Source organism: Caenorhabditis elegans, chromosome X (assembly GCF_000002985.6).
Source record: "Caenorhabditis elegans chromosome X".
Classification (NCBI taxonomy): domain Eukaryota; kingdom Metazoa; phylum Nematoda; class Chromadorea; order Rhabditida; family Rhabditidae; genus Caenorhabditis; species Caenorhabditis elegans.
The window spans coordinates 1,391,464-1,419,309 of record NC_003284.9 but is presented as its reverse complement, the minus strand read 5'-3'; the positions used below and the strand labels follow the sequence as shown (position 1 = coordinate 1,419,309).

The following is a 27,846-nucleotide window of genomic DNA, read 5'->3' as shown; positions in this document are numbered from 1 at the left end:
TTCAAAAAATCGATTTTCGCATGATGTACTTACACTTTATTTGCCCGTTACTTTCCCGCTACTCTTCCGCTTCTTCCTAATAGTACCAGGGTACCCTGAAAAATGGATCAGTCCCAGGGGAACGCGGCAATTGCCGTTCGGCAATCGAATTTTCGGCAATTTCGGCAATTGCCGGGGTGGCCGATTGCCGAAAATCAGAATTGCCGTGAAAAAGTATTTGATACTTTTTGTAAATTTAGGAGCCTAAATATGCATTTTACTGAACAATTTTATCTTTTCAAGTGCAAAATAATTAAATACTTAAGAATTGAACGTTTTCTTTTAGGAAATGACTAACCGAATACTGAAAAAAGAGGTTAAATTTTTTCAATTTTGGAAATATTATTAGGTTTGAAAATTGCCGAAATTGCCAATTGCCGGAAATTTCCGATTGCCGCGCACCCCTGATCAGTCCCTGGAGCACTTTTTTAAACATGTTAAATCAGGCTAGAAAACCTGTATGTAGCATAAAACAACTTCAAATTTACATTGTAATACCAAGCCAAGTGAAAGTTGAATAATTTCATAGTTTAAGTAGTTATCGAATTGAAAAATAAAATTATTTCTTTTGAAACTGCTAGCCAAGTTCCGGTTGTTCCCAGCTCAAAATCCTAAAAACTCGCTGTGTCCGTTTCCGAGTTGCTTCAAGTCATCCGTCGTGTCCGGGCATATTTAAATCATTGTAAACATTTTTTTTCCTTCTGAGTTCACTAATCACACTTCTTTTCATTGATAGGGTTCTATAAAATAAAAATAATGATTCAGGGTACAGCACAGTTAAACATTTTTTTTCAAATTTTTGATTTTGGACACAAACAACAGTACTTGTGTATTATAGGCACGCAAATTTTGAATGAATACCAATTTAAAAAAAAATAAAATTTTCCATCTTTCGAACTAATTTTCGATACGTCTTAAAGGTGATTTAGTGTCAATAAAACATTAGAAAACTAAATAGACTTAAAAAATGGATTTTTTAAAATTTCCAGTCAAAGTTTTGGCAAGTTGCCAAATTTTTGAAAAATATGAGGTTTTAACGAAATCAAGGGCAATGTCACATTGACTGATTTAGCACAAATAATTAAAACACAACTAAAATATAAAAATCGTAGAAAAAAAAGTTTTTGGTCGACTTCCAAAAAATGTTGAGTGGCAAAAGCTGGTCACTTTTTGCCAGTGAATAAAAAATTTCTAAAAATTTTTGAAACATTTTACTATGACATTTGGTCACTTTGCACCCTTTTTTGTCACAATGCACAAACACCGAAAAAAGTTATTTATAAATTTTATGAAAAATGAGCAAAAATTTTGTCAATTGTAACCACTTTTAACATGACCATGATCACCCAGATACCGGAATTTCGCAATTTTTGGGTTAAAATACTTGGTCTTGATACCTTTGCTTAGTGTAAAAGGAATTTCCAACTCCTCGTTGATGCATAATTTTTTTTTCTGATTTTTCAGGGTAATTTTGAAAAAAAGCTCACAATTTTTGGGTAATACCACAATCATAATAGTGCATCAGTGCCACATAAATCCTGGTCATTCCTTTGGCATTGGTGAAAGTTCCGGAATGTCATCGTTGATGTCTGAGGATCCACACTTTTCAATTGAGCAGGATTCTGTCACGACAACCGCCGGAAACCCTATCGCGGCGGCTGCCGTGAAGTCTATTAACAGCCTCCTCTGGTTTTTGTATTTTTACAATCTCCACATTGATCCTGTGTGACACGTCCACAATCCTTTCTACTTCAACATAGACATCGTCTGCGGACATCTCTTGAATCTGTTGCTCATCGCTCAGCTCGTCGACTTCCTCGAGAACATGTCGGATATGGCTCCTCGCCAGTCCGATGTGCATTCTGATTGTTTTCGACTGTATGATGAGATGAAGCTTGGTTCGATAATCGAAGGGTCACCATGTACAGAAAAGAGTTTTGGAACTCTTTTCTGTACAGGAATCGCATCTTCGGACAAATCCAACTGAACAGATGCAGCACCTTCTATCCCTGAGATTTTCACACTTCAAAAAATAATTATTTCGAAATCTCACCTTCCACACACCGAGCAAACAATTACGTCGAGAAGTTTTGAAATATATAAGCCAGGACACAAATTGGAAAAATAAAGTAAAAATTGAAAAAAAAAACCCTTTAGGACTCCCACCAGGGGTCCGAGCATACCAGAGAATGAAAATATGGGTCTGAAGCTTCACATTCGAAAAAATGCTGATTACCAGTAGAGCGCTTTTGCCTTAACGAATGGAAAAGAGTGTGTGATTGGAGAGGGTGCAGAGACTGCTATCAGTAATGGAAAAAAACCGTGCAACTTGGAATAGAGATAGTGGAATTAGAGGTGTGTAAAAATGACTAAAATTGCCTATTGTTAAAAAGTTAGAATTGCCAAAAAAACCTTAGTTTGATGAAATTTGTAAAAAAAAATTTAATGCAAATTGAACAGAAGAAAATTATTAGCAAAATATTAAAAAAGGAACTCGTTAATTTTCAAAGTATAGTTAGGTAAGCAACTCGCCGAGTTTGCAACAATTTTTCTGTTGTTTGTAAATTTCTCAAAAACCAAAAATAGGATATATTTTGGTCAGCACTGTATGTATTTTTTACTTTTTGGTTGTTAATGGTCACATTGAAAGCATATGGCAAGACTAAAGCAAGACATTTTGGAACTTTTATATATAATACATACATCATTTATTAATCTGCAAAAATCAATTATGCATTACAGAACTAATCGGGAAGTGGCATTTGTTGTTTGTGATTTTTACAATAGGAGTTCTTTCTAATCTCAAATTTGTTAGAATATAGTTTCTCAGTGGTTTAGTCAAAAAAATGATTGAAAGCGTTGAGGCGATTCCGTGATAGGAAAAAGAGACGAATCCGCTGTAAGCTAGCGCTGAAATTCTCAATTTAGCCATCAAATGTTTTTCAGAATACTCACTTTCACTTTGATAACCAAATAGAACTGCGTAAATGAACATACAATGTGGTATTCCCATTAAAATCTCATGTACTGCGAATTGTATAACCAAACGCTTCAATAATTGCTTTTGGATTTTCCAATTAACGTGAGATGTGGATCGTGGTATACTGATATTGATGTATAAAGCGGTGATTGGTAGTGAGAATGTTAGAATAACTGTTATAAATATCCAAGCACCTAGGACAAATGTGGATACGTAATCAGTAAATGGGATGAGCAAAAACGAGGATGAACAATTCAAAAATTGATCTGTTTTGTTTTGTTTTAAAGCATTTAGTTTGTTATGAGCTTCAATTTTAGTTGCATCTTGATAAGTTGCAAAGTGGAATATTGAAGTGGTAATTATTAAGGTTCGTATCAAATAAACATACGATTTCACGAAATAACTGAATTTATGAGTTTTGTAGTTGAAAATACAAGATTGGTAGCGATAGTAAAAGATTTCAGTCATGTAGAGAGTATGGACTGTAATATGAAATTATTTCGATTAGCTCACATTTTCCGGAAATCGGGAATTTTGGAAATTGCCGGTTTTGAAAATTTCAACTTGCCGAAATTGCCGATTGCCGGACATTTTTGGCAATTTTCAAACCTCATTATATTTTGGCAATTGAAAAAAGTGTCAGCTTGGTTTTTAGTATTTGCTTAGTCATTTTCTATAAGAAAACGGTCAATCATTAAAGGGTTAAATCATTTTGAACTTGAATTTAAAACATTGTTTATTAAAATGCATGTTTAGGCTCCTAAGCCTACAAAATGTGCTAAATTTGTTCCGGTAATCGGCAATTCCGGCCATTGTCAAAATTGCCGAAAATTAGATTGCCGAACGGCAATTGCCGCGCACCCCTGCTCAAAACTCCATATTACGTTGTAAAAATGATCTGTCAGAAAACTAGGCTTCCATTCCGCATACGACGAGTCTCCTCAAACAGTCTCACGTCGCCACTAACGCCGCCGCTATGTATCCGCCCATAATTAAATAGGCCCATAATTATGCGGACCACAAGTCGCGCTTATAAAATCTGTTTTGAGCATTCAAAATTATGATAACAACACATATTTTATTAAAAAATTTTTAAGGAACACAATATGATGTCAAACTTTCAAAATATCTGCTTGTGCAATTCTACAGGCCTGCTGACAGTCCAAAAAAACATTGCCGTTGGCATGCAACTCATAGGTGTTTTTCTTTTTATTGTCATTTCTAGGTGCTGTTGCAAATATGAGCACTCTCACAATCATATTTGGACTGACTTTTCTCTGAGAATCTGTTTTCCAATACATTTCATGGCTGCTTGTATCTGGCAATGCCGTGGTCCTTGATTGAAGGAAGACAAGTCAAAAAAATCGGAAAGCCGACGTTCGACTTGGCATGTCAGTTATGGGAAAAGTAAATGTCTCGATAAAAAACCATAAAGTTCAACTAATCTTCTTCTTTCCTTGTGGAAAAAATTGTATGTTTATCTCATTTCATGGCTGAGATATACCAAAAACTGTCATTGGCTACTGAACTCCTTGTAAAATCGGCTTTGGTGATTGTCAAACACTCACCCAGCAGGAGCTGGAATTATATGAAACAAATTCCATATACGTCAGTATTTATGAAAATATATTTTTTGCATCCAAAACACATGCATTACTGTAGAAAAAAATCGGTTTCGAAACTTCCAGACTCAAAACACTCAAAAATATGTTGCGTGCCAAAAAGTCGTCGGTGTGGGAGATGATGCTACTTTGACGACTCTGCCTAGATTGCGTAGTTTGATAAATTAACTTTTTTTAAAATCAACTAATAGGAAAAAATGTCAGCTATCAATTAACATATGAGACAATAACTAAAAATTTGTCAGGCGAGAAAAAAACATAAATTCGTGAGAGCAACTCGGTCCGCATAATTATGGGCCCCCCTGTATAGTGCGGCGCGGAACCTCGAACGTATATATCTAAAACTATATAAAATATCTAAAACTTTTACTCTACGTTGCGTACAACAGCGGCGAACGACAACGACAAAGGCCGGCCGGCGTCAGGCGCTGACGCCGCGGCGCTCCCACCTGGAAGCCTTACAGAAAACACTATAAGTTTTATCAAGTACTATTGGAAACAATAATTGCAACGGCCACGTATGTAGCTGTTCAAATTGTGATCCTATTCACGAATTTCCTACTATCTCTTTTTTCAATCTCTTTTTTTTTGACACTAGCGTCAAAAACCACTTAAAAAATTAAAGCCATTTTGATGTTACTATCATTTTTTTTTCCAATAATATCATTATTGAAATTATATTCGACTTACTATTTACAATCAAACAAGTAATCAAAAATTGAATTGTTCCACTAAACCCAAGGTGTGACAAAAGTCCAGTCCCTCTGAACAAAATATAAGGAGAATGAACGGCTGGCACCAAGAAAAATATAAGGTACACGTCAAGTGCAAAGTTTTCAATAACATTCCATATAAGAAATAATTGGTATTTTCGGCTAACATCGGACTTCAGGAATGTTAAAGCCAAGAAAACAGTCAAATAGGTTGGAAAGCTGATAACAGCAATTGGTTGAGTGATTATTCTGAAATTTGATTTTGGTGAAAGACACGTGAAAGGGATATGCTTTAAAGTGGAGTAGTGCACTTTTGCAACACTTAAATGATCCAAAACCAGCCGAGTATCATAATAAAACTTTTCAAAAAATTTCTGATTTTTTATTTTCATAATTTCCACTCAGTTTTGGTAAATTTCTAAAATTTTGAAAAATATGAGTTTTGGAGAAAATCCAAAGCAATCTAGCATGTTCTGACCTCTACAATGTTTTAATACGAGTAACTAAAACAACATTCCAGTATAAAAAATGTAGGAAAATAATTTTTTTTGGGCGACTTCTGAAAGTATGAGTGGCAAAAGCTGAGTAATTGTCACTTTTTGACAGTGAATAAAAAAATTTCAAAAATTTTTTGAAAAGTTTTATTTTGATATTCGGTCATTTTGACACGATGGGAGTAGTTTTTAACGCTTTTTCTCAAATGTTTCTCAAATTTGAATAAAAAGAGCAACACGTGAAGCGTACGGTATACTTTTTAGTGATTCTGGTTCTCATCACCTGTAGATATATGGAGGCGGTTGAAGGCAATCCATTATTTTTTTCAAAACTGCAATATTTTACAAATAAATCGCTGAATGAAGTTGTGGTAAAATACTCTATTCTTATTTTGCAGCTGGGGAAAAAATTAGGGGTGTGTTGTGGAAAAACAACCTAATTGAGTTTGTAAGAAGCAATTTCGAGTTTTCTATCTTAGAACTTGAAAAGTGCATAAATTTTCTGAAAAGTGCCCAGAAAATTATTTTGTTACTTCACTTTAACACTTGACCGATAAATTATATGTTATGTGAAAAAACTGTTTTCGCCTAATGCAATATCAGGAATGTGCGGCAAATTTGACAAATCGACTTTTTGAATATTTTCCGAGCACTGCAAAATCGGCAAATTTGCCGCTTTCGGCAAACAGCAAAATCGACAATTTTTTGAAATTTTGCTTGATTAAAAAATAATTGCAAATTAACGAATTGAAGGCCAAATTTGTTTAAAAAATTTGAAAAAAAAGGAAAACCTAACCTTCCTATCCTATCTATTCTACCTAACCTACCTATCCTACCTATCCTACCTAACCTACCTATCCTACCTATCCTACCTATCCTACCTATCCTACCTATCCTACCTATCCTACCTATCCTACCTATCCTACCTATCCTACCTATCCTACCTAACCTACCTAACCTACCTATCCTACCTATCCTACCTAACCTACCTATCCTACCTATCCTACCTATCCTACCTATCCTACCTATCCTACCTATCCTACCTATCCTACCTATCCTACCTATCCTACCTATCCTACCTATCCTACCTATCCTACCTATCCTACCTATCCTACCTATCCTACCTATCCTACCTAACTGAAAGAAGAGGAATGCTATTAGGGTGAGCAATACATTTTTTCGTATTTTCTCAGTTTTCATCCATTCTCGAATATTTTGTATGTGGTACATAGTAGTCTGCTAGTAGTGCAAAATATATTGATGCCATATATTTCCGCCAACGTCCAGACCGATTGATCCTCAAAACTACGCTCAAAAAAAATTTCCAATTTTTTCGATTTTTTCGGATTTTTCGAAAAATCGAAATGTTAGTACTCCGTGAGGTATCAGACCATTAGTTGTATACATATCAAAAATTAAATTCAGAACGGAGCAGTATTAGATACCTTTTTCTCCCTTTTTGTTCAAAATAACAACGTTCTAAAAGGTGGAGGGTTTCCAAGAAAAGCGACCAAACTTGTTGAATATGAAATGATAGCATGCAATAATGTGTTTTTTGTTTTTGTTTTAACGTGATTTTTGTAATACATGCATTTCACGGAATTATTTTTAAAATAAATTTTCTCGAATTTTTTTGATTTAATTTTTTTGATTTAATTTAGAGAAATTTTCTTGTTTTTCGGTTTTCATGTTCCAAGGCTTATAACTTCCTGGATATCATTGTTATCAAAAAATGATCAACTAACAAATTGTGCACAAATTTATAATGAACAACATTGCAATTGAACTCTTTTTGATTAATAAAGATTTAACAAAACTACGGAAGGAAATGCAAGAATGTGGCAGATTCATTGAAAATGAGTTCCCGTGACTCAATAGACTGTCACTTTTTACTGGCTTTAAGAATCAAAAAGTGCTCAACTGGTGAAATGTTGCTATTAATCTGAAGAACAAAGTTGCAATTTGATCCGTGCTTGTATCTTTTGCGATATCTGTTTTGTGCCCTCTCAAAGTAAAAATTTCTTTTTTCGCTGTTATTTTTTGTCATTTTTCTGAACATAATGGAGAAAAAAGGTACCTAATACTGCTCAGTTCTGAATTCAATTTTTGATATGTATACGACTAATGGTCTAATACCTCACGGAGTACTAACATTTCGATTTTCCGAAAAGTCCTAAAAAATCGAAAAAATTGGAAATTTTCCTTGAGCGTAGTTTTGAGGATCAATCAGTCTGAAAGTTGACGAAAATATATGACATTAATATATTTTGCACTACTAACAGACTACTATGTACCACATACAAAATATTCGAGAATGGATGAAAACTGAGAAAATACGAAAAAATGTATTGCTCACCCTAATAGCATTCCTCTTCTTTCAGTTGCTAGGCTTAACAATCCTTATTTACAGTACAAGCTTGTCGACTTGCTGAGCCGTATTGCGGAAGAAATAGTCCAAAAAGTCAAGTTTCAAAGATTTACCATGAGCAAAAGTGATAAGTGTCCGAACACAGAAACATTTCTTTTGTTAGTTTTTTTGTTCGTATTGAGTGGCATGGAGAGTAAATAAACACGTAAAAATAGTTTTGTAAAATCAAATGTACGGCTATGAGTGGATATATGTGTTAGCCATTGCCATGTCATATTTGCGGTCATCATGAAGCCGGTCTAATGGATGGAGTTTGATAAGTGGGGAGGAAATCTCCGGGATATGGTCGATGGCTAAAGCTGGAGTATGTTGGTATAAAAGTTTGAAAATTTGAGAAAAAGACATCAGTTGCTTCTTAGCAGCTTTTTGAACGAATTAACAATGCGATTTATTGCAATAGCAGCTCTTCTTGCTTCTAGCCTTCTTCTTATTGAGGTACGATTTTTTTAAACTATAGTTTAACTGTTGCCAATTATATGAATTAACTGATTAACTGGACGTCTTACAAAACAATTTTAATTTTTTATTTCCAGACGACATCAATTCGCGAAAAACGTCAATCATGTGGCTGTGCTCCAAAAGTTCAACCAAGTTGCTCATGCCAACAAACCCCTTACACTCAACCACAAGAGACCAGTTGCTCCTGTCAAAACACTGCTCCAGTCCAGACATCCTGCTCGTGTGCCCAACCAGTTCAGCAACAAACTTACCTAGTGCCGACTTCTCAGTGTGCTCCAGCTTGTCAGCAGTCATGCCAGATCCATTGTCATTCTGCTCCGTTTGTGCAAGAATGCCAATCTTCCTGCCAACAAAGTTGTCAGACTACTTCCTGTTATACTCCACCTGCTCCAGCTCAATGCATGCCACAATGCCAACAGCAGTGCTCTCAGCAATGTGTTCAAACTCAACCAGTTCAACATTGTCAATCACAATGCCATCAGCAATGTGTTCAAAGATGTGCTCCAATTGTTGCTCCTCAGTTAATCAATATCAACTTGGAAGCTCCTGCTCAATGCTCACAGTGCCAGCAATCATGCCAACAACAATGCGTTCAACAACAATATTCAGTTCAACAGTGTAATCAGCACTGCAACCTAGAATGCCAACCAACTTGTCAGCAAGCAGTTTCACAATGTCAGCAACAATGTGCTCCACAATGCCAGCAGCCATCAGCTCCACAGTGTCAGCAGTGCCAATCTTCGTGCCAACAGACTCAACAGTGCCAACAACAATGCATTCCACTATGTAACCAGCCATCCGCACCAGCCTGCCAACAATGTCAGTCAGCCTGTCAATCTCCAGTTGTTGCTCCACAAGTTGTGAATGTTATGCTAGATGTCTCAGTAGCTCAATCTGCTCAATGTCAACCACAATGCCAACAATCATGCCAACAACAATGCATTAAGCAGCAATATCCAGTTCAACAGTGCATTCAGCCATGCACCGTAGAATGCCAGACAGCTTGTCAGCAAGCAGTTCCACAATGCCAGCAACAATGTGCTCCACAGTGCTATCAGCCATCAGCTCCACAATGCCAGCAGTGCCAGAATACTTGCCAGCAATTTGCTCCAGTTTGTCAGCAACAATGTGCTTCACAATGTCTACAGCCAGCTGCTCCTCAGTGTCAGCAGTGCCAAAATACATGCCAGCAATTTGCTCCAGTTTGCGAGCAACAATGTGCTTCGCTATGTCATCAGCCATCAGCTCCACAATGCCAGCAGTGTCAGAATACTTGCCAGCAATTTGCTCCAGTTTGTGAGCAACAATGTGCTCCACAATGCTATCAGCCATCAGCTCCACAGTGCCAGCAGTGCCAAGCTTCATGCCAACAAACTCAACAGTGCCAACAACAGTGCATTCCACAATGTCAGCAGCCATCAGCTCCCCAGTGCCAGCAATGTCAATCAGCATGCCAATTTCCAGTTGTTGCTCCACAAGTTGTGGCTGTCATTCTAGAAGCTTCAGTGTCTCAATCTGCTCAATGTGAACCACAATGCCAACAATCATGCCAACAACAATGCATTCAACAACTGCAACCCATTCAGCAATGCGCAACAGCGTGCACCCAATCATGCTCGCAGTCCTGCTCTGCTGCTCAGCCAGCTCAGATGCCATGCATCACTCAATCAGCCAACTCCTGCTCTTGCCAACAAAACTATTCTCCGTGTGGAAATGGGCAGTGCTGCAAGAGAAGATAAACAGTGAATGTATAATTTATAAGATAAATTATCTGTACATTGGAACACAAGTGTATTGTTTTTTTGTTTTGAAATAAACAGTATTAAAGATAATATCAATCCTTAGTTTCGACCGCCGATTGATTCGAAATAAAAAATTTTCCTGAAAAGTTTTTTTTTTATGATTTTGGTCATTTTAGCAGGGATAAAAAACTCACAGAGGCCACCTTGGGAATTAACTCTAGTTTTTCGCCCAAATTTGGCTCTAAGCATTTGATCCAACTACAAATTTTTTGGTCCAAGCTTGGGCAAGAAGTTAGCGCCAAATGCCGAGACTTTAAAGGATTTTCCAAAAAAAAAAGACTGTGTTTCTGGGTTTTAAGATTTTGAATAAAAGAAAAAAAATTCAAATAACTCTGAAGGTCATGTAGAATGGCTCCACAAGCATTACCAACACAAGTATTCAGACTATTTCAAACAAAAACTTAAGACGTTATTTCTCAAAATTCATTTGTTTCAGTCATTACACTAAGCATGTATTCAAAAACAAAAAGGTGTTTTATTATTTTATTAAACACTTCTGGAGATGGAGACGGCAGATAAGGGGTACCGAGATTACCTGGAGACTAGCCTCACTCTGAGAGACAAAATGACAAATTGGTGCGAGTAAAAAACGAGTTCTTTACGAAAACTTTTCAGATCGAAAAGTAGCCTTGAAAATTTGATTTCGGCTATTTTGTGGGGGACATGGACTGCCCTTGAGCCTAGTATAAAAACTGTGTGTCGGCAAGCCAAAGGGCAAACCAATGGCTTGAAAACCGTAACGTAAATTTTAATTACTAAAAATCTATTTTTAATTCCTACTATATTTCTAAGAAGTTCTACGACCACAAATCCAAAGATCTCAAAATGCCGACTGACCCAGAAATGAGCAGACTTCAATTTGCAGGAATACTTCGTTCGAGATCAATTTAAAAAGCCAGCTTTGGATGTATTTTAGACCTGATTCTAGCCTTGATCAGTAGCGAAGGGTACCTACAACAACAGATCGACGGTACGATAACGATGCCACGGTACGAAGACGACTTTGCCCCACTTCTGAAGAAAGAATTATTATGAGTTTTTGTTGGTATCTTTTGTAATTCTTAGTGAATAAATTGTTTTAATTGAAATTTTTGTAATTTCAAGTTAAATCAAATAGTCTGTGTCCTATCTATGTTAAAGATCCTGGGGGCAACGTCGTTTGAATCTTATAGGTGCAAACAGGGCTGGGCCAACTCTCCCTGGGGGCAACAATTTAGGGGCAACGTTTTTCAATCTCTAAAATAATTTTTGAAAACTTTTACATCAGTATTGGCACCATATCATCTATAATATGAACTGAAGAATCTCTTAACAGCGTGGAAAAATTTTCATTCAGTTTGAAATATTTCGTATTTTGATTTCTTAGTTTTTGGAGAAAATTCTACAATTTTAGAAAAGAATTGAAAAAAAAAATCAGAATTCATTAAAAAGATTCGAATAAGAAAAAAATCGCTGCTCGCTCTGCAAAAAATATACAGAATGGTGCTCAACAGAATATATTCATCAATCTGGATGTTATCAGCATGGTTAACTAGCATACTTTATTGTGTTATCCGTTAGAACTTGATAGGGTGTTGATGGAGAATGATGATTAAGATAAAATCACAGAAGATACAAAAATACATTCAATAACTTTTAATTAAAAAATGTAGTCAGAAAATAAAGTGTAATAATTCGACTGACTACAATTCCAAAGATATTGAGGCTTTTGGATACAAAAAAAGAACGATATTTCATAATACAAAATTCCTAGTGTTTGGGAAGAACAAATGTGGTCATTAAAATTTTGTGGAAAAAAGTCTAGTTATACAGTTTTTTTCATTTTTTCCTCAAGCACAGCGCTAATCTCAGGTGTGGTGTATATATGGATACTAAGACCACTATACACTTGGACTCCGTTATAAGAGAGAAATATATCACTAGATTTTCTAACACGGCTTCTAGACACCGCAATCAAAATGGGGCCAGCTTGAATGCGGTGTCTAGAATTATTTTATCTACAGTCTCCCCTTGTGTCGAATGGGAATCCCCAATGTGTTTTGCCCTTTTCCTCAACCTCGCACGTTCTGACAGAAAAGGGGTCGGGGTATCGAGCAACTCTGGAAATTAGGTTTATATTTTTTTCTGATGATGTTTTTTTTTCAAAATTTCTTACTTTATGAAGGCTGTGTCGATCTGTTTCTTTCCACGCCACCCTGCAACCTTTCCTGTCACGCCTGTCCGTATCACCGATTTCACTTTGGTTATTCGGTTCGTGACCTCTGTCCTCATTAAAAAGATTATCGGTGCACGTGCTGTGATGAGTATGTATTCCTCTGCATTGATTGGTGTGAACTCCGTGAGGCGGCGTCTATACTTGATGTGGATTTTTTCAATAGCTTTGTCCAAGACCTTGACAATCCGTAATTTTTTTGGTAAAAAAAAAAGTTTAAAATAATTAAACTACCTAACCATATTTCTCAGGTGCCGGCAGCGCCCATTTGTAGCACACAATATCACTTTTTTTACATTCCCAAATTCGACGAACTTCTTGACAATGTGTTTATCGATATCCTCTAGTCTCGCGCCGAATACTTCCAAATTCCTTTCAAGGAGATACTTTTTTCCTCTCCATTTCCATGGGATCCGAACCGGCGCCAGTATGACAAAAATTTGAAGAATGTCGGATTCATTATTTGTCGCATATTTGTTTTCGAATACTGATTTGTTGACGATCGAAGCGTGGAACACCAGTTTTTTGTTCTTCTTGCACATGATCGCTATTCGAATTATGTGGTGCAAATCCTTCGAAGATTGGTTCAGGCTTCGGCTGTCCCTTCATCGCTCCGATGTATTGCACCTCATCGTCGTCACTGTCCAATTGAAGAGATTTTAAAAGAAAGCTCACACTTGTGATAAGAATGAACTTTATTATATGAAAAGTAAGAATACAGAAAAAATGGTATGAAATTGTGGATGGGAAAATGGGAAAGTATTGGCTGGGGACTCAAAGACCCAGCGGTTTGTAAACGAGTGACCTGTCCCTCTCAGGACAAGTTTTTTATGCTGTCTCCTCTCTGAAGAGACACGAGGGAGAAAGAGGAATTTGGGGCGGGGCGGCGGTATGGTATGGGAGAGAAAAGGGGGAAAGGTTGAGGCTCTTAGCCTATATTAAAAAACATTACAATAAAATCAATTATAATCAATTATTGCATTCCTTGGCTTTTGCTTAGAGGTATGAATCATCAAAGAGGTTTCATACACTCCCCGCGCCGCACGATGAGTAGCCTCGGATTTTGTTTTGATCTCCTTGTTGAGCTTGAGTAGACTGCCTGGCTTGAGTAGACAGCTTGGCTTGAGTAGATGATAAGATTTGATGAGTGTGTGATGATGATGATCTTGACAGCTTGCATTACTTTTGATCTTCGCTTCTTTGAATGGGATCCTCGATACAGATGGAACAATGATGATTGATCCTTTTACAGTACGTACATGGCTTTGGAGTACATTGATGTTATCATACCCACAGGGTTCTTATGAGGTCTTTATATATTTTACTAACATGGTGTAGCGGTTATGTTACTTATGAGTTTATTATTGGAAGTTAAAGAATATAAAGAATAATGAGGATTAAGATGTAAAAGATAGAATAAAGATAGAACAGAATGAGAGCTCACACCATCACCACTCAGGAACCATCATCACCACCACACTACCTTGCTCTTCTCTTCTTTCTTCTTCTTGGTGTCATGGGCGTGTCCAGAGGGCGTAACCAGATGACATGTTACTAGGGTTTCTAGGTGCAACAATGTCTTCCTTCTCGTTTTGCCAGGCACAAGTGGCAACGGTTGTCTTTGTCGAGGATTTTCTTTCTTTCGAAAGTTCCTTTCGTGTGCCCGCATCGATTGGAATGATGATGATAATGGCAGTACACACATCGCGGTGTCTTCTCCTCCTCATCCGTCGTGAAGTCCCTCATGGGAACTTTCTTATCGTTTTTGAACACTGAGTTCTTCGGTTTCCTTCGAGGAATACTCGGTCCTTTGTCGACCTTTCGTGGGATGTTCCCCTGAAATTCTTTGGGATCGCTTTTCAAGGGGAGCTTGCAAACTCTTGCATACAGATTTCACATAAATAGTTGGCTGATTGTTCTCTTCCATCATCACTTCTTTATATTCTTGCGAATGATCGATGAGCAAATTATAGGTTGAATCTCTATTGAGGAGTTCTTCAAAATCGAAATCAACTGGCTCAGGCTTCGGATATCCGTCCACAGTTTCAATAATCTCCAGATCATCGTCGTCGTCACTCGAGCTCCTGAAAATAATCAAATAAAATACTGCGTAATATGAAATTGACAGGATATACATTTCAGTTCTCGCTCTTTTCGGAGATCTAGGAAGAGAAGTCGCCGAATCTACGCCATCTTCGTCGCTCTCGGCTTGGTTCGTCGTCTGACTTGCATTCATGACCATGTGCACGTGTCGACCAGCCTTTCGGTGATATGCAGATGTTCTTTTCATTCTTGCCGAATGACTGTGGTCCGCCTCCAACTTCAGCTTTCCATCACGTTATGCATACTCGCAAATTCGTTTGCCATCATTGAGCACGACAATTCCATCCGTTTGAACTTTGTAAATCACTATTCGTTAACTCAAAAACCTTTTTAAAATTTTTTACTGTGTCAGAAAGTCGTCCGAAACTTTTCCAGCAAGCCCAAGCATCACTCGGAGACGGCTTTCAATACTGTAATTGTCCAGTTGATCCATGTTTGGCGCAAGCTTTTTATGGAATCTAAATCTAAATTTATTAAAGAGAACCAGGTATAATATTCTCACTTTCGATAATAGGCTCCATCCGAACATCTGGCATTTTCTTTTTTACCGAACTCCATGAAAACTTTTGTTGCCACCAGTGGCTCATTGGCTTCTTTCGTCTTTTCAACAAGAAAAGTCATCAATCTTACGTCATCGGCGGTAGTATGTGGAGCTAAATTTCCCACCCCCAGCCAGGGAGCTAAATTTCGCACCTGCCACCAAACCGCGTTCATGCACCGATTTTTTTCAAATCTATATCGTTTTCTTTGTTTTTGCCGATAAGTTTGATCAGGTTTCCCACAAAAACCTCCTCACTCTTACTATTCAATCTCTGTAGATAGTTTTCTGCTTCCGTGGAATTTTTTTACTTAAAGTCAGTAATCATATTGCAGTGTTTCTGTTCTGTGCACCAAAGATTTCAATTCCACTTGACGGAGTTCTTCGTCATTTCAATGATGTGGATGAACTGGTGGCGAGATTGAGGAGATGGCGCGACGGAATTCGTCGCTACATAGTAGTATGTGGAGCTAAATTTCCCACCCCCAGCCAGGGTGCTAAATTTCGCACCTGCCACCCACACTGCAGGGAAAGAAGGGGGAGAGGTGAGTTCAGTTACGGTGATGGCCGAAGGCCAGGGAGCTAAATTTCGCACCTACCCCACCCATGAGAGAAAAGGGGGAAGGCTGGAGTGATGCCGGGGAGCTAAATTTCAAGCCTAGTCAGGGAGCTAAATTTCCCGCCTGCCACCCATGAGAGAGATGGTGGAAGGGTGAGATGTCGGTGGTTTTCAATTTTATATGTATTCTCAAAAGTTATCAGTGCATTCGGCGCGGAATTTTCAGCTTCAAGATTGAAGAATAAAGTTAAGGAGATGTATCAAATTTAAATGTTTGAAGAATTATTCAGTTTTTTGTCGAAACTTTTTTTATTTTCAAAGATTTTCACAAATGATAAAAGATTCCATTTTCCATCCAAATTGTTTATTAAACAAATAAAACGAAAACAAAGCTTTTATTCAGAAAAAAATGGAAATTGTAATTTATAACTTGAATGGCGAGGAGACCAGACACGGTGGCACTTGAATGGTGACTTGAATGGCAAGGAGACCAGAAGCATTTATTCTGTCCTGTAAACGGTAGGGTAAGGTAAAAAAAGACTAAGAAAAAAAACTCACCATACTCTAATGAGTCCTTCAATCTCATCCAGGGCCTCGAGATTGAGAATTATTTTGCGTAATTCTCTGTTCTCCTGACGAAGAAAACGATATAGATTTGAAAAAAATCGGTGCATGAACGCGGTTTGAGTGGCAGGTGCGAAATTTAGCTCCCTGGCTGGGGGTGGGAAATTTAGCTCCACATACTACTGAAAGTCGTCCGAAACTTCTCCAGCAAGCCCAAGCATCACTCGGACACGGCTTTCAATACTGTAATTGTCCAGTTGATCCATGTTTGGCGCAAGCTTTTTATGGAATCTAAATCTAAATTTATTAAAGAGAACCAGGTATAATATTCTCACTTTCGATAATAGGCTCCATCCGAACATCTGGCATTTTCTTTTTTACCGAACTCCATGAAAACTTTTGTTGCCACCAGTGGCTCATTGGCTTCTTTCGTCTTTTCAACAAGAAACGTCATCAATCTTACGTCATCGGCGGAGAGCATGATCTTCGTTGACCTCTTTCGTGCTGCCTTAGAAGATTTACTGTGGATTCTTTCCAACGTGAGTTTTCCGTCGCGTGACTTATAATTGCAGATTCGCATTTTCTTGTCAATCTTAACAGTGCCAGTCGATTTGATCCTGCAACAAACTAAATTCATAAATCTGAAGGTAACATCTCTCCTCACAATGTCATGAACTTGTCCGACACTTTTGCCGACAAGGCAAACGTCACTTGAATGCGTGACACGACACTGTATTCGTTTTTTTCGTTTTATGTTCCGACCCCTACAATACTTTAATACGAATCCTTAAGCATCGTAATTTATTTTCGTTTTTTTTTTTTTGGTTTTTCAAAAATTTCAATTTTTGTTTTTTGGTCCAAACTTTTTTTGGTCCCAGTCCTGTGGCCAACTCTACCTCGGGACAACATAATAGGGGCAACGTTTTTCAATCTCTAAAATAATTTTTGTATAGTTTTATTTGCGCGCATTTGAAAAATCTCATGGGTACGCAAATGAAAAACGCGATTTCAAGATCAAATATATAATCAGGGATTTTTTTAATTTGTTCACATAGATGTTCGGAATCAGGGGAAAATTTGGAGTTATTTAAAAATATTTCCTAGATTTCGGTACCCCACCTTTAATACCTACAGTTGTGACGTAATTTTTCAACACTTTTTAATTTTCCGACACTATTTGAATAACCCCATTCAAAGTTGTATTATTCAAGTCACATGTATTCCGAGAACTTCCTAAATTACAATATATTCGAAATATTATTCATATTGGTAAATATTGATGGATGGATTCCTTTAGTCGACAACATATTGTCACCCCACCATAAAACCCTCAAACATGTTGTCACCGTCTAGATAGGTACGTAGAAAAGAATGACTCACTGTGTTCATATAACCTTGGCGTTAGCAGCTGCACAGCAACATTCTACATTTCCAATCATTCTTTGTTTTACTTGGGTTACTGGTGGTGACCCTCTTCTATTCTTCTAGTTTTCTATATGAACCTTTTCTAATGTTATTCCTATTTTTACTTTAGTAATATTAATTGGTAGAAAAGTAAGTTTTTTTTTGAATTTGTTTCAACAGGTAAGTGGGAATTTTATTTCAAAATATGCAATTTGTTGCTAAATTTTGAGAAATTTATTAAATTGGAAAACTGATAACACTCTTGGTTATCACTTTATTTGAATTTTCGGGCTTTTCTTCTCAAATTTTTTTAATTTTTAAAAGTAGGTGTTTGTCATTGGTGAAAATTATTTAAAACCGCTGAGATAGTGCTATACTCTTTAAATTCTATTATGAAACATTAAAATTTTTCAAATATTGCTTATTAACTTTGATATAAGGTGGATTGATTATTTTAAGTTTAAAATACTGTGTAGGAATACTCAAAGAGTTTAAGAAAAGCATTCAAAAATGCTGTGGAGTAGCGCCAGTGGGAAAAGTGCTAAAACTATTAGAAAACTATTAATATGATGCCAAAATGACCAAATATCACAACAAAACTTTTTAAAATTTTTTTGAAATTTTTTATTTACTGTCAAAAAATGACGATTGACAACTCATTTTTTGCCACTCATAATTCTGGAAGTCGACCAAAAATTTTTTTAAAACTTAAACTTTTTATATTGTAATTTTGTTTCAATTATTCGTATTAAAGTATTGTAGGGGTCGGAACATAAAACGAAAAAAACGAATACAGTGTCGTGTCACGCATTCAAGTGACGTTTGCCTTGTCGGCAAAAGTGTCGGACAAGTTCATGACATTGTGAGGAGAGATGTTACCTTCAGATTTATGAATTTAGTTTGTTGCAGGATCAAATCGACTGGCACTGTTAAGATTGACAAGAAAATGCGAATCTGCAATTATAAGTCACGCGACGGAAAACTCACGTTGGAAAGAATCCACAGTAAATCTTCTAAGGCAGCACGAAAGAGGTCAACGAAGATCATGCTCTCCGCCGATGACGTAAGATTGATGACGTTTCTTGTTGAAAAGACGAAAGAAGCCAATGAGCCACTGGTGGCAACAAAAGTTTTCATGGAGTTCGGTAAAAAAGAAAATGCCAGATGTTCGGATGGAGCCTATTATCGAAAGTGAGAATATTATACCTGGTTCTCTTTAATAAATTTAGATTTAGATTCCATAAAAAGCTTGCGCCAAACATGGATCAACTGGACAATTACAGTATTGAAAGCCGTCTCCGAGTGATGCTTGGGCTTGTTGGAGAAGTTTCGGACGACTTTCTGACACAGTAAAAAATTTTAAAAAGGTTTTTGAGTTAACGAATAGTGATTTACAGAGTTCAAACGGAGGGAATTGTCGTGCTCAATGATGGCAAACGAATTTGCGAGTATGCATCACGTGATGGAAAGCTGAAGTTGGAGGCGGACCACAGTCATTCGGCAAGAATGAAAAGAACATCTGCATATCACCGAAAGGCTGGTCGACACGTGCACATGGTCATGAATGCAAGTCAGACGACGAACCAAGCCGAGAGCGACGAAGATGGCGTAGATTCGGCGACTTCTCTTCCTAGATCTCCGAAAAGAGCGAGAACTGAAATGTATATCCTGTCAATTTCATATTACGCAGTATTTTATTTGATTATTTTCAGGAGCTCGAGTGACGACGACGATGATCTGGAGATTATTGAAACTGTGGACGGATATCCGAAGCCTGAGCCAGTTGATTTCGATTTTGAAGAACTCCTCAATAGAGATTCAACCTATAATTTGCTCATCGATCATTCGCAAGAATATAAAGAAGTGATGATGGAAGAGAACAATCAGCCAACTATTTATGTGAAATCTCTTCAATTGGACAGTGACGACGATGAGGTGCAATACATCGGAGCGATGAAGGGACAGCCGAAGCCTGAACCAATCTTCGAAGGATTTGCACCACATAATTCGAATAGCGATCATGTGCAAGAAGAACAAAAAACTGGTGTTCCACGCTTCGATCGTCAACAAATCAGTCTTTCCGCGAATACTGGAGCCACTTCAGATGAACCCATTAATATGTCTGAATTCCTGAAACAACTGACCCAGTTCATTTGCTTTCTCAAAAGTAGGGAACTCGAGGAGCTCAAGCAACAAATCAAAAAGTCAATTGGAACTAATGTTGATAAGGTTTACAGTTCTCATGGAAAAAAAATTATTTTGAAAATTCGATTTTCAGAAAATCCTATTTGCCGAGCTTCGTGGAGTTTTCGAGGCATTCCTCATCACGATCAATCGAAAAATCAAAGCAACCGCTTGTCCCTGCTATGTAGGTCAAGGATTTCCTTCTCAAGTTCAATGGACCTTTTTTTCCTTTTTTTTTTGGGATGAAAAAATTCGCAAAAAAATTTCCCGTGGTGGAGGGTTGAACTCATCCCCTCCCCCCTCCCACCCCCCATTTTTCAAAAGAATTTTTGACATTTCAAATTCGAATGATTTGTGTGTTCTAAGTTTCCTTAGACTATGTTAGGTCTTTTTTTTTAAAGTTGTATGAAAAATCAATAAAGTTCGTCCAACAAAAAAAAATTCGAAAACATTTTTAATGGTTTTTTTTTTCAATTCTTGCATGTTTGCCCAATTTATGCGAAATCCACCTATCAAAACTCAGATAAAAGCTGACAAGGTGCACCATTGGACAGGCGAGAGCCTGAAAAACGAGTTCCCAAAAAATCGGGAAAATCGATAGGAAAAACGTTATGATTTTTTACCCAGAACGTATTTTTCACCCTAAGAAAGAATTTTTCATTAGAATTTTTAACTGTTTTTTTTCAGTTGTTAAGGACATTCGGGATGGCTGATGTGATTGATGCAGAAATGGAAACGATAGAGGAAATGCTGTGGCCAGAAAGAATAATTTTTGTTATAATGATACTTGTAATTCTTGGGAGTTTATTTACCGTTTCCTAGATTTTTAAAGTGTTCTCTATGAATGAACCTAATTAATTTCTTGTATTTTGCAGTACATATTTCACCAAAATATAATACAAAACTCAACACTACAGATATTTGAATTGCCCGTTAAAAAAACAATAAAAGTAAATATGAATTTTTAATATACCGAGTGAAATTAGCTGAATTTTAATTTTATTATTTTTTAGATTATAATATTCGAACTTTCTCTCTTTCTTTCCAACTAAAAGGAATCATCTGGGTGCGTAGGAAAAAATGGCTTTACTACTATGTTTACATTACACTGACGACAGCAGCTGCACTGCAACATTCTGCATTCACAACCATTTTTTATCTTACTCGGGTCACTGGTGGTGACCCTCTTCTATAAAACCGTTGCCAATCTGAAGTCGCCGCGTCGCTCACTTTTCACCGAGATCGCTGTCTAGACTTATAAGCTTTTGATCCATTTCTTTTGTTTTGACCCACCGCGCGCGCGCGTATTCTCATTTTGAGTGTGCGTCGCCGCCGGCCTCACTCCCTTCCAGCCAGTATAAAAACCGGAGTTTCTTTTATTTTCGAGCTTTTTTTTCTCTTTTTTGTTTTAACGCGCTCTACATTCTGTTTGTGGATGTGGGGTCCGACAGGCATTTGCTCACTGCTTCTTGCATTCTTTCTTTATTCTTATTAGCTAGTTTCCACTTCTTTATCGAATTTTTTTTTGTGTTTCATGGTAGTTTTTTCTTCATTATCAAACCATTACTTGTTATATTGAATGAATTTTTTCAAGTTTACAGAATGCTCAACCAAGACCACAACGCCTCTGCCAAATCTGGTGGTACTCTTCCTGTGCTACCCCTCGCTCTTCAGGAAACTTCCTTGTGTCAAACAACACGAGTCTGGCTGAGACAAAATGGAGGAAGTGGATGAGACCGACTTGTTCCTTCAAAGTGATCAAGCAGGAGATCAAGGAAGAGCAGTAGGAAGCGGATCAACCAAAGAAGCCTAACTTAGATGGACTCAAGCGCCAATGTGGAAAACCTAGAGGAATGCATGGAACTTGACTGTGCTCAAGAAATTGAGGAAGAAAACTGTCGTTGCTTTCCAACAGCACGAGTCTGGCTGAGGAAAAAAAAGAAAGTTGTAGCACTTTGTGGTCCCAACACTCCAAAGGCGATGGAAACTTCTTTGGCGTCAAACAACCATCACGATGCTCAAGCTGAAAATGTGGAATACCTAGAGGAATCTATGGATCTTGACTGTGCTCAATTGAGGAGGAAAACCTAAAAGTTCCAAGGACTACAGTTTCGCCGGGAGAACAACAATCAGTCTCGTTCCTTTTGAGTGATTCGGCAGGAGATCAAGGAAGATCAGGAGGAAGCGGCTCAACCAAAAAATACTAACTTTTTTGAAAACTCTGATAGACTCCAGCGCCAGTTCCTTCGAGCAACACGAGTCGCACTGAGAAAAAATGAAGAGAAATGAAGGAGTTCAGTGGTTCAGCAGGAGAACATGGAAGATCAGGAGGAAGCGGCTCAACGAAAGTAGCCGCAAGCTGATACTAAATGCTGAGCGATTGATTGAGTGGAGAAGTTATCAAACTCTAGGTAAGTACCTTATTTCACTTTCCGGGCTTTTGTCCTCAAACCCCAAAAAAACAATTTTTCACGATTTTCTTAAAAGCTCATGCTTTCAACAATTTGAAAATTGCCAAAACTTTGACTTTAAAAAATTATAAAAAAATCTAGAATTTTTTGAATCAATTTAAGCCAACTAGGACCTCACCGGCGCTACTCTATCTTCAAATCATTCTTTTCAGACTTCTACCGATTCTTCTTCAATGAGCACACCTCATGCCCCAATTTGTTGTGAACTTGTTTCGATACAAATTCTATCGGGATAATGGCCCAGACTCTATCGGAGCAAGTAAGTTTTTTAAAAGTCAAGCTTCATGTTATAATTGTAAAAATTTCAGATATTGGATGGAAAAAGCATAGCGAAAAAAAGAACATAAAAGTGGCGAGATTGGCACCAGGAACGGCAGAATATTAATTTTCCTTTTTTTTTTTAAATAAAATGTACTTTTAATTCAAATTCATGTAGTTTCAAATAAAGAAAATAAGTCTTCCTGCTATCTGAATTCAGTTTTTTTTCAACTTCTCGGTGTCGCAACGTCTGGAACCTAATTTTTATTTATTTATCATTTTTTAACAAGTATTGTAAGACACCACAAAATCTAGTCCAGTCATCATTATTTCCCCCTGCTAAACTCACGGAAAAGTCTCGTGAGAATCATGTTCTCCACTCTCCACGTCATTTTGAACGTTCTCTCATCAAGTGATAAGAAAGATAGCAATCTTTCTCTAAACCCCCGTTGCAGCTGATTTCATGGGATTTTACAATGACCACCAGACTAGTGATTCGTTGCACCCGGAAATATACAGCCAAGTGCAAGAGTTCAGTGATAACTGATCTAGGAGGGAGCAATGAACAATTTTTGTTTTCTTCTATTTTATTTTCCAATGGTGATCCTTGTTTTGTGGATTTTGACCGACTAATAATAGATCTTTAAAAAACAAAACGTGTGGAAAAATATTGATGTTTATCTGGTTTTCGTTTTTTTGGATCACAAGTTTTTGTTTTGATTTTTAAGTTTTATTTAACAACAACCTTTTTTCTAATTTGAAAAATTGTTTCAAGGTTTAAAATGCAACATATTTAATTTTTCGCATACGCTTAATAAAATTTGAATTTAAAAAAAAGAAAAAAAAATTGAACGAAAAAATGTTTTCAAAAAAATTTCGCGATTTCAAAATGAAAAAAAAATTTAGCCAAAAAAGGTTTTTTTAAATACTTTGAAAATGACAAAATAATCACTTTTTCATGAAAATGTGAACTCGGAGTTCCATAGTTAAAGTTGGTTTTTTTTTAATTTTAAAAATTAAAAATAATTTTTTTTTAGTTTTTAGTTTTTCTATTTCTCACTTTCTTAATTAGAAAATTAGAATTCGCGGTTTTTTAATACAGTTTTTCACAGATATTTGACTGTTTCAATTGCTTTTAATTCTGAATTTATGTCGGTAAATTCTTGGCTCTAATTCGGGTTTTTCTGCTAATTTCTAACAATTTTTATAATGTGTAGAGTTAAAAAAAATGCCTTAAAAAAGCTTTCCCTAGAAATTTTAACACCCACAATTTTACTTTGAACAATTTTTTAAAGGTGGAGTGCGCCTGTGGGGATATTGTTAAGAACCACTTCTATGATCCCAAAATGACCGAATATCATTATAAAAGTTTTCAAGCCTTTTTTGAAATTTTTTTATTTACTGTCAAAAAGTGACAATTACTCAGTTTTTGCCACTCATAATTTTTGAAGTCGACCAAAAAAAAAAATTTTTTTTCCTATATTTTAAAACTTTAATTCTGATTCAATTATTTGTATTAAAACATTGTAGGGGTTGGAACATGCGAGATTGCTTTGGATTTCCTCAAAAGCAAATATTTATTTAAAATTTTGGAAATTTGCCAAAACTGAGTGTTTTATTATGATATTTGGTCATTTTGGGTTATTACAAGTGTATTTAAACAAAATTCCTACTAGCGCGACTTCATCTTTAAAAATATATCCAAAAACCACCGATATATATACATACATGAGCTATCAAAAAAAAGACTCCCCAATTACATCACTCTCCGTAACGAACACCCGTGGTGTCTAGTCGTTTAGTGTAAGAAGTTAGATGTCTATCATCATCTGACGACAGAAATTCCGGATTTCTATTGTTCACAGAAAGAGAAAATAGGGGAGGGAGGTGGGACATTTCAGAGACTGATGTAATATCATCATAAGTTGGGGGAGGGGGGGGGGGAGGCGGAAAAACAAACAAACTTTTGAGACTTTATTCTCTATTTTTTTGAGGCTATTGTTTTAAGCGTACCCGACTGATAACGTATCAGGCAAACACATTTTTTTTTTCATTTCTTAAAGTCCAAATTTCGGAACAGTTTTTTTTGTTCAGACTAAAATTTTACCTATAATTTGAAAAAAAAAATTAAAAGTGGAAATTTAATCAAAATAACAATTTCAAACTGTTTTTTATTTCGTTGTTCTCGTGGTGTCAGATTGTCTCATTTTGGCTTGATCTACGTAGATCTCCAAAAAATGCGGGATTTCTCCGATACAGAGTTCTCAACTGATTTTGCATGGTTAAGAACGTGCTGACGTCACATATATTTTCGCAAAAAATTACCGCACATTTCGTAGATCAAACCGTGATGGGACAGCCTGGCACCACGTGTTTTTTCCTTTTTTTGTATTTTTTTTCTTGGCGAAAAAAAAACTTTTTCTTGATTCAGTTTTATCTATATTTTTTTTAATTTTCTCACACCACTGATTCAAAACATTTTTTTTAGGAAAATGACTCAACAAAAAATGCACATGTTCTCCACTGAAACTGCTCTTCGGAAATTCCAAATCAATACTCAATCCGACACAATTTACGTGAACCTCAACTACCTGGCAGAGCTCTCCGAGTATTTTCATATGTAAGTTTAATAAAACATCGTTTTTTTCTGAAAAAAAAAAGAAATGTAAATTTTGCAGACTACGCACTGGCTTCTACTCCGAAATGACAGCTGAGAAAGTTAATTTGAATGATGTTTTTGCAGAGGATCTAGTAGTTTTTCTGTCATATGTGTGCCCAGATGGTTTTGAATTTGACAGAACTATTAATCGTAAGTTAGCTTTTTTTGACTGAATATTATTGTGACTCAGTGTTTTTAAATAAATTTAAAACAAATTATTTATGAATTAATTTTTAAGTATCTGTATAAATATTATTTTTCTTCAAGTTTTTATATTTCAAAGGTAGAAAATTACACTGTTTTATTTTTCGTTTATATCAAAATCCAATTTTGTTACTCAAAAATATATTTTTACGTTTTCCAACATGTTTTAAATTTTGCCATTTTGAGTTGATTTCTTGCAAATTTTAATTTTTTATTTTATTCTCAAATATGGTAATATGAAGCATTTTGTGCACAAAGCAACTCCAAAATTTTTCGTTTTTCTTCAAAAAATTCAGCTAAAATTTCAAAAATATTCCGAATATTCTGACAGCATGTGAATTTTGTTCTCAAAAAAATAATTTTAAAAAACCGGTTCCAAGTTTTAAAGGTGGAGTACCGAAATCTGGGAAATATTCTTAAATGACTCCAAATTTTCCCCTGATTCCGAATATTTGAGTGAAAAAATTCGAAAAAAAAATCCCTGATTTTATATTTGAGCTTGAAATCGCGATTTTCAATTGTGCACCCAAGTTATTTTTCAAATGCGCGCCAAAATAAATTCTCATTGGAGCGCAGTTGCCACATTCGATTTTTTGCATCAATTTTTATTTCTCTCAGTTTTCAGCTATTTTTTTTCGCATTTGAAAAATCTCATGGGGGGGGGGGGGGGCGTAAATGAAATTCGCGATTTCATTCTCAATAAAAAAATCAGGGAATTTTTTTAAAATTTTTTAAATTAGATATTCAGATTAAGGGAAAAATTTGGAGTCATTTAAGAATATTTCCCAGATTTCGGTACATCACCTTTGAATGTACAGTAAAACATATTTGAAACACTTCCAAATTTTTATGTAACAGAACCTGAGTTATTTTTAAAGTACTACTACAGTTTTGGAATTTTCCACACTTGGGTGAATCCACCTTCAATTTAAATTCTAAATTTATTCACAATACTTGTAAACTTGAAAACCCCCTTAATTTTTCAGAACATAACATCACACCACTAGTATATTTCTCGGACCGCCTCGTCTTCCCGTGGGTTAAACGGGAAGTTCACAAGTATTTAAATAGTGGTAAGAAAAATTTATTTAAATGAAACCCGTAAACTCTAAACTAAAATATTTCCAGAAGCCTTCCAAAACGAAATATATGACACCGAGTTGTTGGTCCAACTTTGCTACCTACTTCACAGTCAGAATTACAGGTAATCTAGACTTTTCGGGAAGCTAACTATATTCTAGTGAATGACTTTCAGCGAAATTGACGTGGTTTTCAAAAAAATCGCGCTCATTGATAACCCGTTAGTTGTGGATAGGCTTGTACAAGAAATCACGGATTCAGATGTTCAGTCGTTTTTCACAAAGAAGATTTTGCAATATAGACCGGTAAGATTTCACAATTTGAAAAAAACCTACTTATTTGCCTGCATGAGTGCCTGCCTACCACCTATTCAATTTTACAAACACCCGGCCTCTCGAAAGACAATTTTCTCGTCAATTTTGCCGGAAATTCAAATTTTCTTACAAAAAAAATTTTGGCGGGAAACTCAACTTTTCCGAGAAACAACTTTGCTGGGGAATTCAATTATTATGAGAACATTTTTGGCAAACTCAAAAAATTTTTTCAGTATACCGAGAAGCCACGGCCACAAATGTTCTTTGACTGGGATCACACTCCTTATTCCGCCTATGTTTGATTTACTACATTTTTGCATTTGCATTCAATTATTATTAACAAAATTCTAGTTTTTTTTTCTAATTTTGCATGTTCTCTATATATGTATATTTGTTTTTTTTTCAATAAAATATACTTGCAATAACTTTTTCAGAACGATTTCTTTTCTTTTTTTTTGAAAACCTACCTTGTTGTAATTTTTCAACGGCATTATTAGAAGCTTATGAATTTGAGCTACAATTTCAATTAAAAAACTTTGATACTTAAAAGGTACTGTAAATGTACTGTAGAATTACTGTAGCTTCGGAAAACAGAGTAGAACCCAGGCCATTTCTAAGCAAAACTATTTTCGAAAAAGCTCTTTGTAAATGGAAATTTTGAAAATTTTGAAAAAAATTCTGGAATATTGCAGAATCTTCTGAAAGAAAATGCAGAAAATGAAAATAGATGGTGTTTGCCTCATTTTACTTTTCTCCCTA

General features: G+C 36.2%; 9 protein-coding genes, 3 non-coding genes and 1 pseudogene across 13 annotated transcripts; 5 read left to right on the top strand and 8 right to left on the bottom strand.

Moving 5' to 3' along the window:
- Positions 1–549: 549 nt before the first annotated feature.
- Positions 550–1,990, bottom strand: F19G12.8 (uncharacterized protein). Its single transcript, NM_001270053.5, has 2 exons — positions 1,527–1,990; positions 550–779 (listed from the first exon to the last, which is right to left on the bottom strand). Exons 1-2 carry the CDS (start codon positions 1,559–1,561, stop codon positions 689–691), a joined length of 126 nt encoding a protein of 41 aa, NP_001256982.1. The 5' UTR covers positions 1,562–1,990; the 3' UTR covers positions 550–688.
- On the bottom strand, positions 1,833–2,006 carry F19G12.4 (uncharacterized protein; the record flags this gene model as incomplete). Its single annotated transcript, NM_075866.1, has 1 exon — positions 1,833–2,006. The coding sequence occupies one exon, from the start codon at positions 2,004–2,006 to the stop codon at positions 1,833–1,835; it is 174 nt and encodes a 57-aa protein (NP_508267.1).
- A 758-nt stretch (positions 2,007–2,764) lies between these two features.
- Positions 2,765–6,166, bottom strand: srh-19 (Serpentine Receptor, class H; the record flags this gene model as incomplete). The annotated part of the gene is made up of 4 exons (NM_075865.1): positions 2,765–2,949; positions 2,995–3,501; positions 5,332–5,603; positions 6,132–6,166. The coding sequence occupies 4 exons, from the start codon at positions 6,164–6,166 to the stop codon at positions 2,765–2,767; spliced, it is 999 nt and encodes a 332-aa protein (NP_508266.1).
- A 2,491-nt stretch (positions 6,167–8,657) lies between these two features.
- abu-2 (Activated in Blocked Unfolded protein response) lies at positions 8,658–10,474 on the top strand (the record flags this gene model as incomplete). Its single annotated transcript, NM_075864.1, has 2 exons — positions 8,658–8,711; positions 8,810–10,474. 2 exons carry the CDS (start codon positions 8,658–8,660, stop codon positions 10,472–10,474), a joined length of 1,719 nt encoding a protein of 572 aa, NP_508265.1.
- Positions 8,845–9,274, bottom strand: F19G12.12. Its single transcript, NR_070386.1, has one exon. It is a non-coding gene; the product is annotated as an Unclassified non-coding RNA F19G12.12 (non-coding RNA).
- Positions 10,182–10,394, bottom strand: F19G12.13. Its single transcript, NR_070385.1, has one exon. It is a non-coding gene; the product is annotated as an Unclassified non-coding RNA F19G12.13 (non-coding RNA).
- Positions 10,475–13,787: 3,313 nt separating the features above from the next.
- ZK402.6 lies at positions 13,788–13,811 on the top strand. The gene has a single exon (NR_003183.1). It is a non-coding gene; the product is annotated as an Unclassified non-coding RNA ZK402.6 (non-coding RNA).
- A 501-nt stretch (positions 13,812–14,312) lies between these two features.
- Positions 14,313–15,039, bottom strand: ZK402.1 (Protein FAR1-RELATED SEQUENCE; the record flags this gene model as incomplete). The annotated part of the gene is made up of 3 exons (NM_001374951.1): positions 14,313–14,585; positions 14,638–14,833; positions 14,885–15,039. 3 exons carry the CDS (start codon positions 15,037–15,039, stop codon positions 14,313–14,315), a joined length of 624 nt encoding a protein of 207 aa, NP_001362005.1.
- A 153-nt stretch (positions 15,040–15,192) lies between these two features.
- On the bottom strand, positions 15,193–15,566 carry ZK402.2 (SPK domain-containing protein; the record flags this gene model as incomplete). The annotated part of the gene is made up of 2 exons (NM_075862.1): positions 15,193–15,310; positions 15,355–15,566. 2 exons carry the CDS (start codon positions 15,564–15,566, stop codon positions 15,193–15,195), a joined length of 330 nt encoding a protein of 109 aa, NP_508263.1.
- Positions 15,567–16,298: 732 nt separating this feature from the next.
- Positions 16,299–17,285, bottom strand: ZK402.3 (annotated as a pseudogene). The gene is made up of 4 exons: positions 17,178–17,285; positions 16,849–17,130; positions 16,508–16,804; positions 16,299–16,459 (listed from the first exon to the last, which is right to left on the bottom strand). Coding segments are annotated over exons 1-4 (848 nt in total).
- Positions 17,286–17,950: 665 nt separating this feature from the next.
- On the top strand, positions 17,951–20,486 carry ZK402.5 (SPK domain-containing protein; the record flags this gene model as incomplete). The annotated part of the gene is made up of 7 exons (NM_001374949.1): positions 17,951–18,067; positions 18,680–18,779; positions 18,827–19,108; positions 19,153–19,266; positions 19,315–19,578; positions 19,630–20,146; positions 20,196–20,486. Exons 2-7 carry the CDS (start codon positions 18,772–18,774, stop codon positions 20,484–20,486), a joined length of 1,476 nt encoding a protein of 491 aa, NP_001362007.1. The 5' UTR covers positions 17,951–18,067; positions 18,680–18,771.
- Positions 20,487–21,693: 1,207 nt separating this feature from the next.
- On the top strand, positions 21,694–23,035 carry H39E20.1 (Transposase). The gene is made up of 3 exons (NM_075858.2): positions 21,694–22,512; positions 22,725–22,831; positions 22,881–23,035. The coding sequence occupies exons 2-3, from the start codon at positions 22,759–22,761 to the stop codon at positions 22,955–22,957; spliced, it is 150 nt and encodes a 49-aa protein (NP_508259.1). The 5' UTR covers positions 21,694–22,512; positions 22,725–22,758; the 3' UTR covers positions 22,958–23,035.
- Positions 23,036–25,318: 2,283 nt separating this feature from the next.
- F56C3.9 (BTB domain-containing protein) lies at positions 25,319–27,510 on the top strand. Its single transcript, NM_075857.8, has 6 exons — positions 25,319–25,450; positions 25,509–25,639; positions 26,680–26,766; positions 26,822–26,897; positions 26,949–27,078; positions 27,321–27,510. Exons 1-6 carry the CDS (start codon positions 25,323–25,325, stop codon positions 27,387–27,389), a joined length of 621 nt encoding a protein of 206 aa, NP_508258.1. The 5' UTR covers positions 25,319–25,322; the 3' UTR covers positions 27,390–27,510.
- The last annotated feature ends 336 nt before the right edge of the window (positions 27,511–27,846 follow it).

What these genes read in the sequence shown, in the direction of transcription:
- F56C3.9 (NM_075857.8), top strand. Translation starts at nt 25,323, where the DNA reads ATGACTCAACAAAAAATGCACATGTTCTCCACTGAAACTGCTCTTCGG. An exon ending in CTCTCCGAGTATTTTCATAT is followed by an intron (nt 25,451 to 25,508) that starts GTAAGTTTAATA and finishes TAAATTTTGCAG; the next exon opens with ACTACGCACTGGCTTCTACT. An exon ending in AGATTTTGCAATATAGACCG is followed by an intron (nt 27,079 to 27,320) that starts GTAAGATTTCAC and finishes AAATTTTTTCAG; the next exon opens with TATACCGAGAAGCCACGGCC.
- H39E20.1 (NM_075858.2), top strand. Translation starts at nt 22,759, where the DNA reads ATGCCCCAATTTGTTGTGAACTTGTTTCGATACAAATTCTATCGGGAT. An exon ending in CCCAGACTCTATCGGAGCAA is followed by an intron (nt 22,832 to 22,880) that starts GTAAGTTTTTTA and finishes TAAAAATTTCAG; the next exon opens with ATATTGGATGGAAAAAGCAT.
- F19G12.8 (NM_001270053.5), bottom strand. Translation starts at nt 1,561, where the DNA reads ATGCACTATTATGATTGTGGTATTACCCAAAAATT. An exon ending in TGTGGTATTACCCAAAAATT is followed by an intron (nt 780 to 1,526) that starts GTGAGCTTTTTT and finishes TTTATTTTATAG; the next exon opens with AACCCTATCAATGAAAAGAA.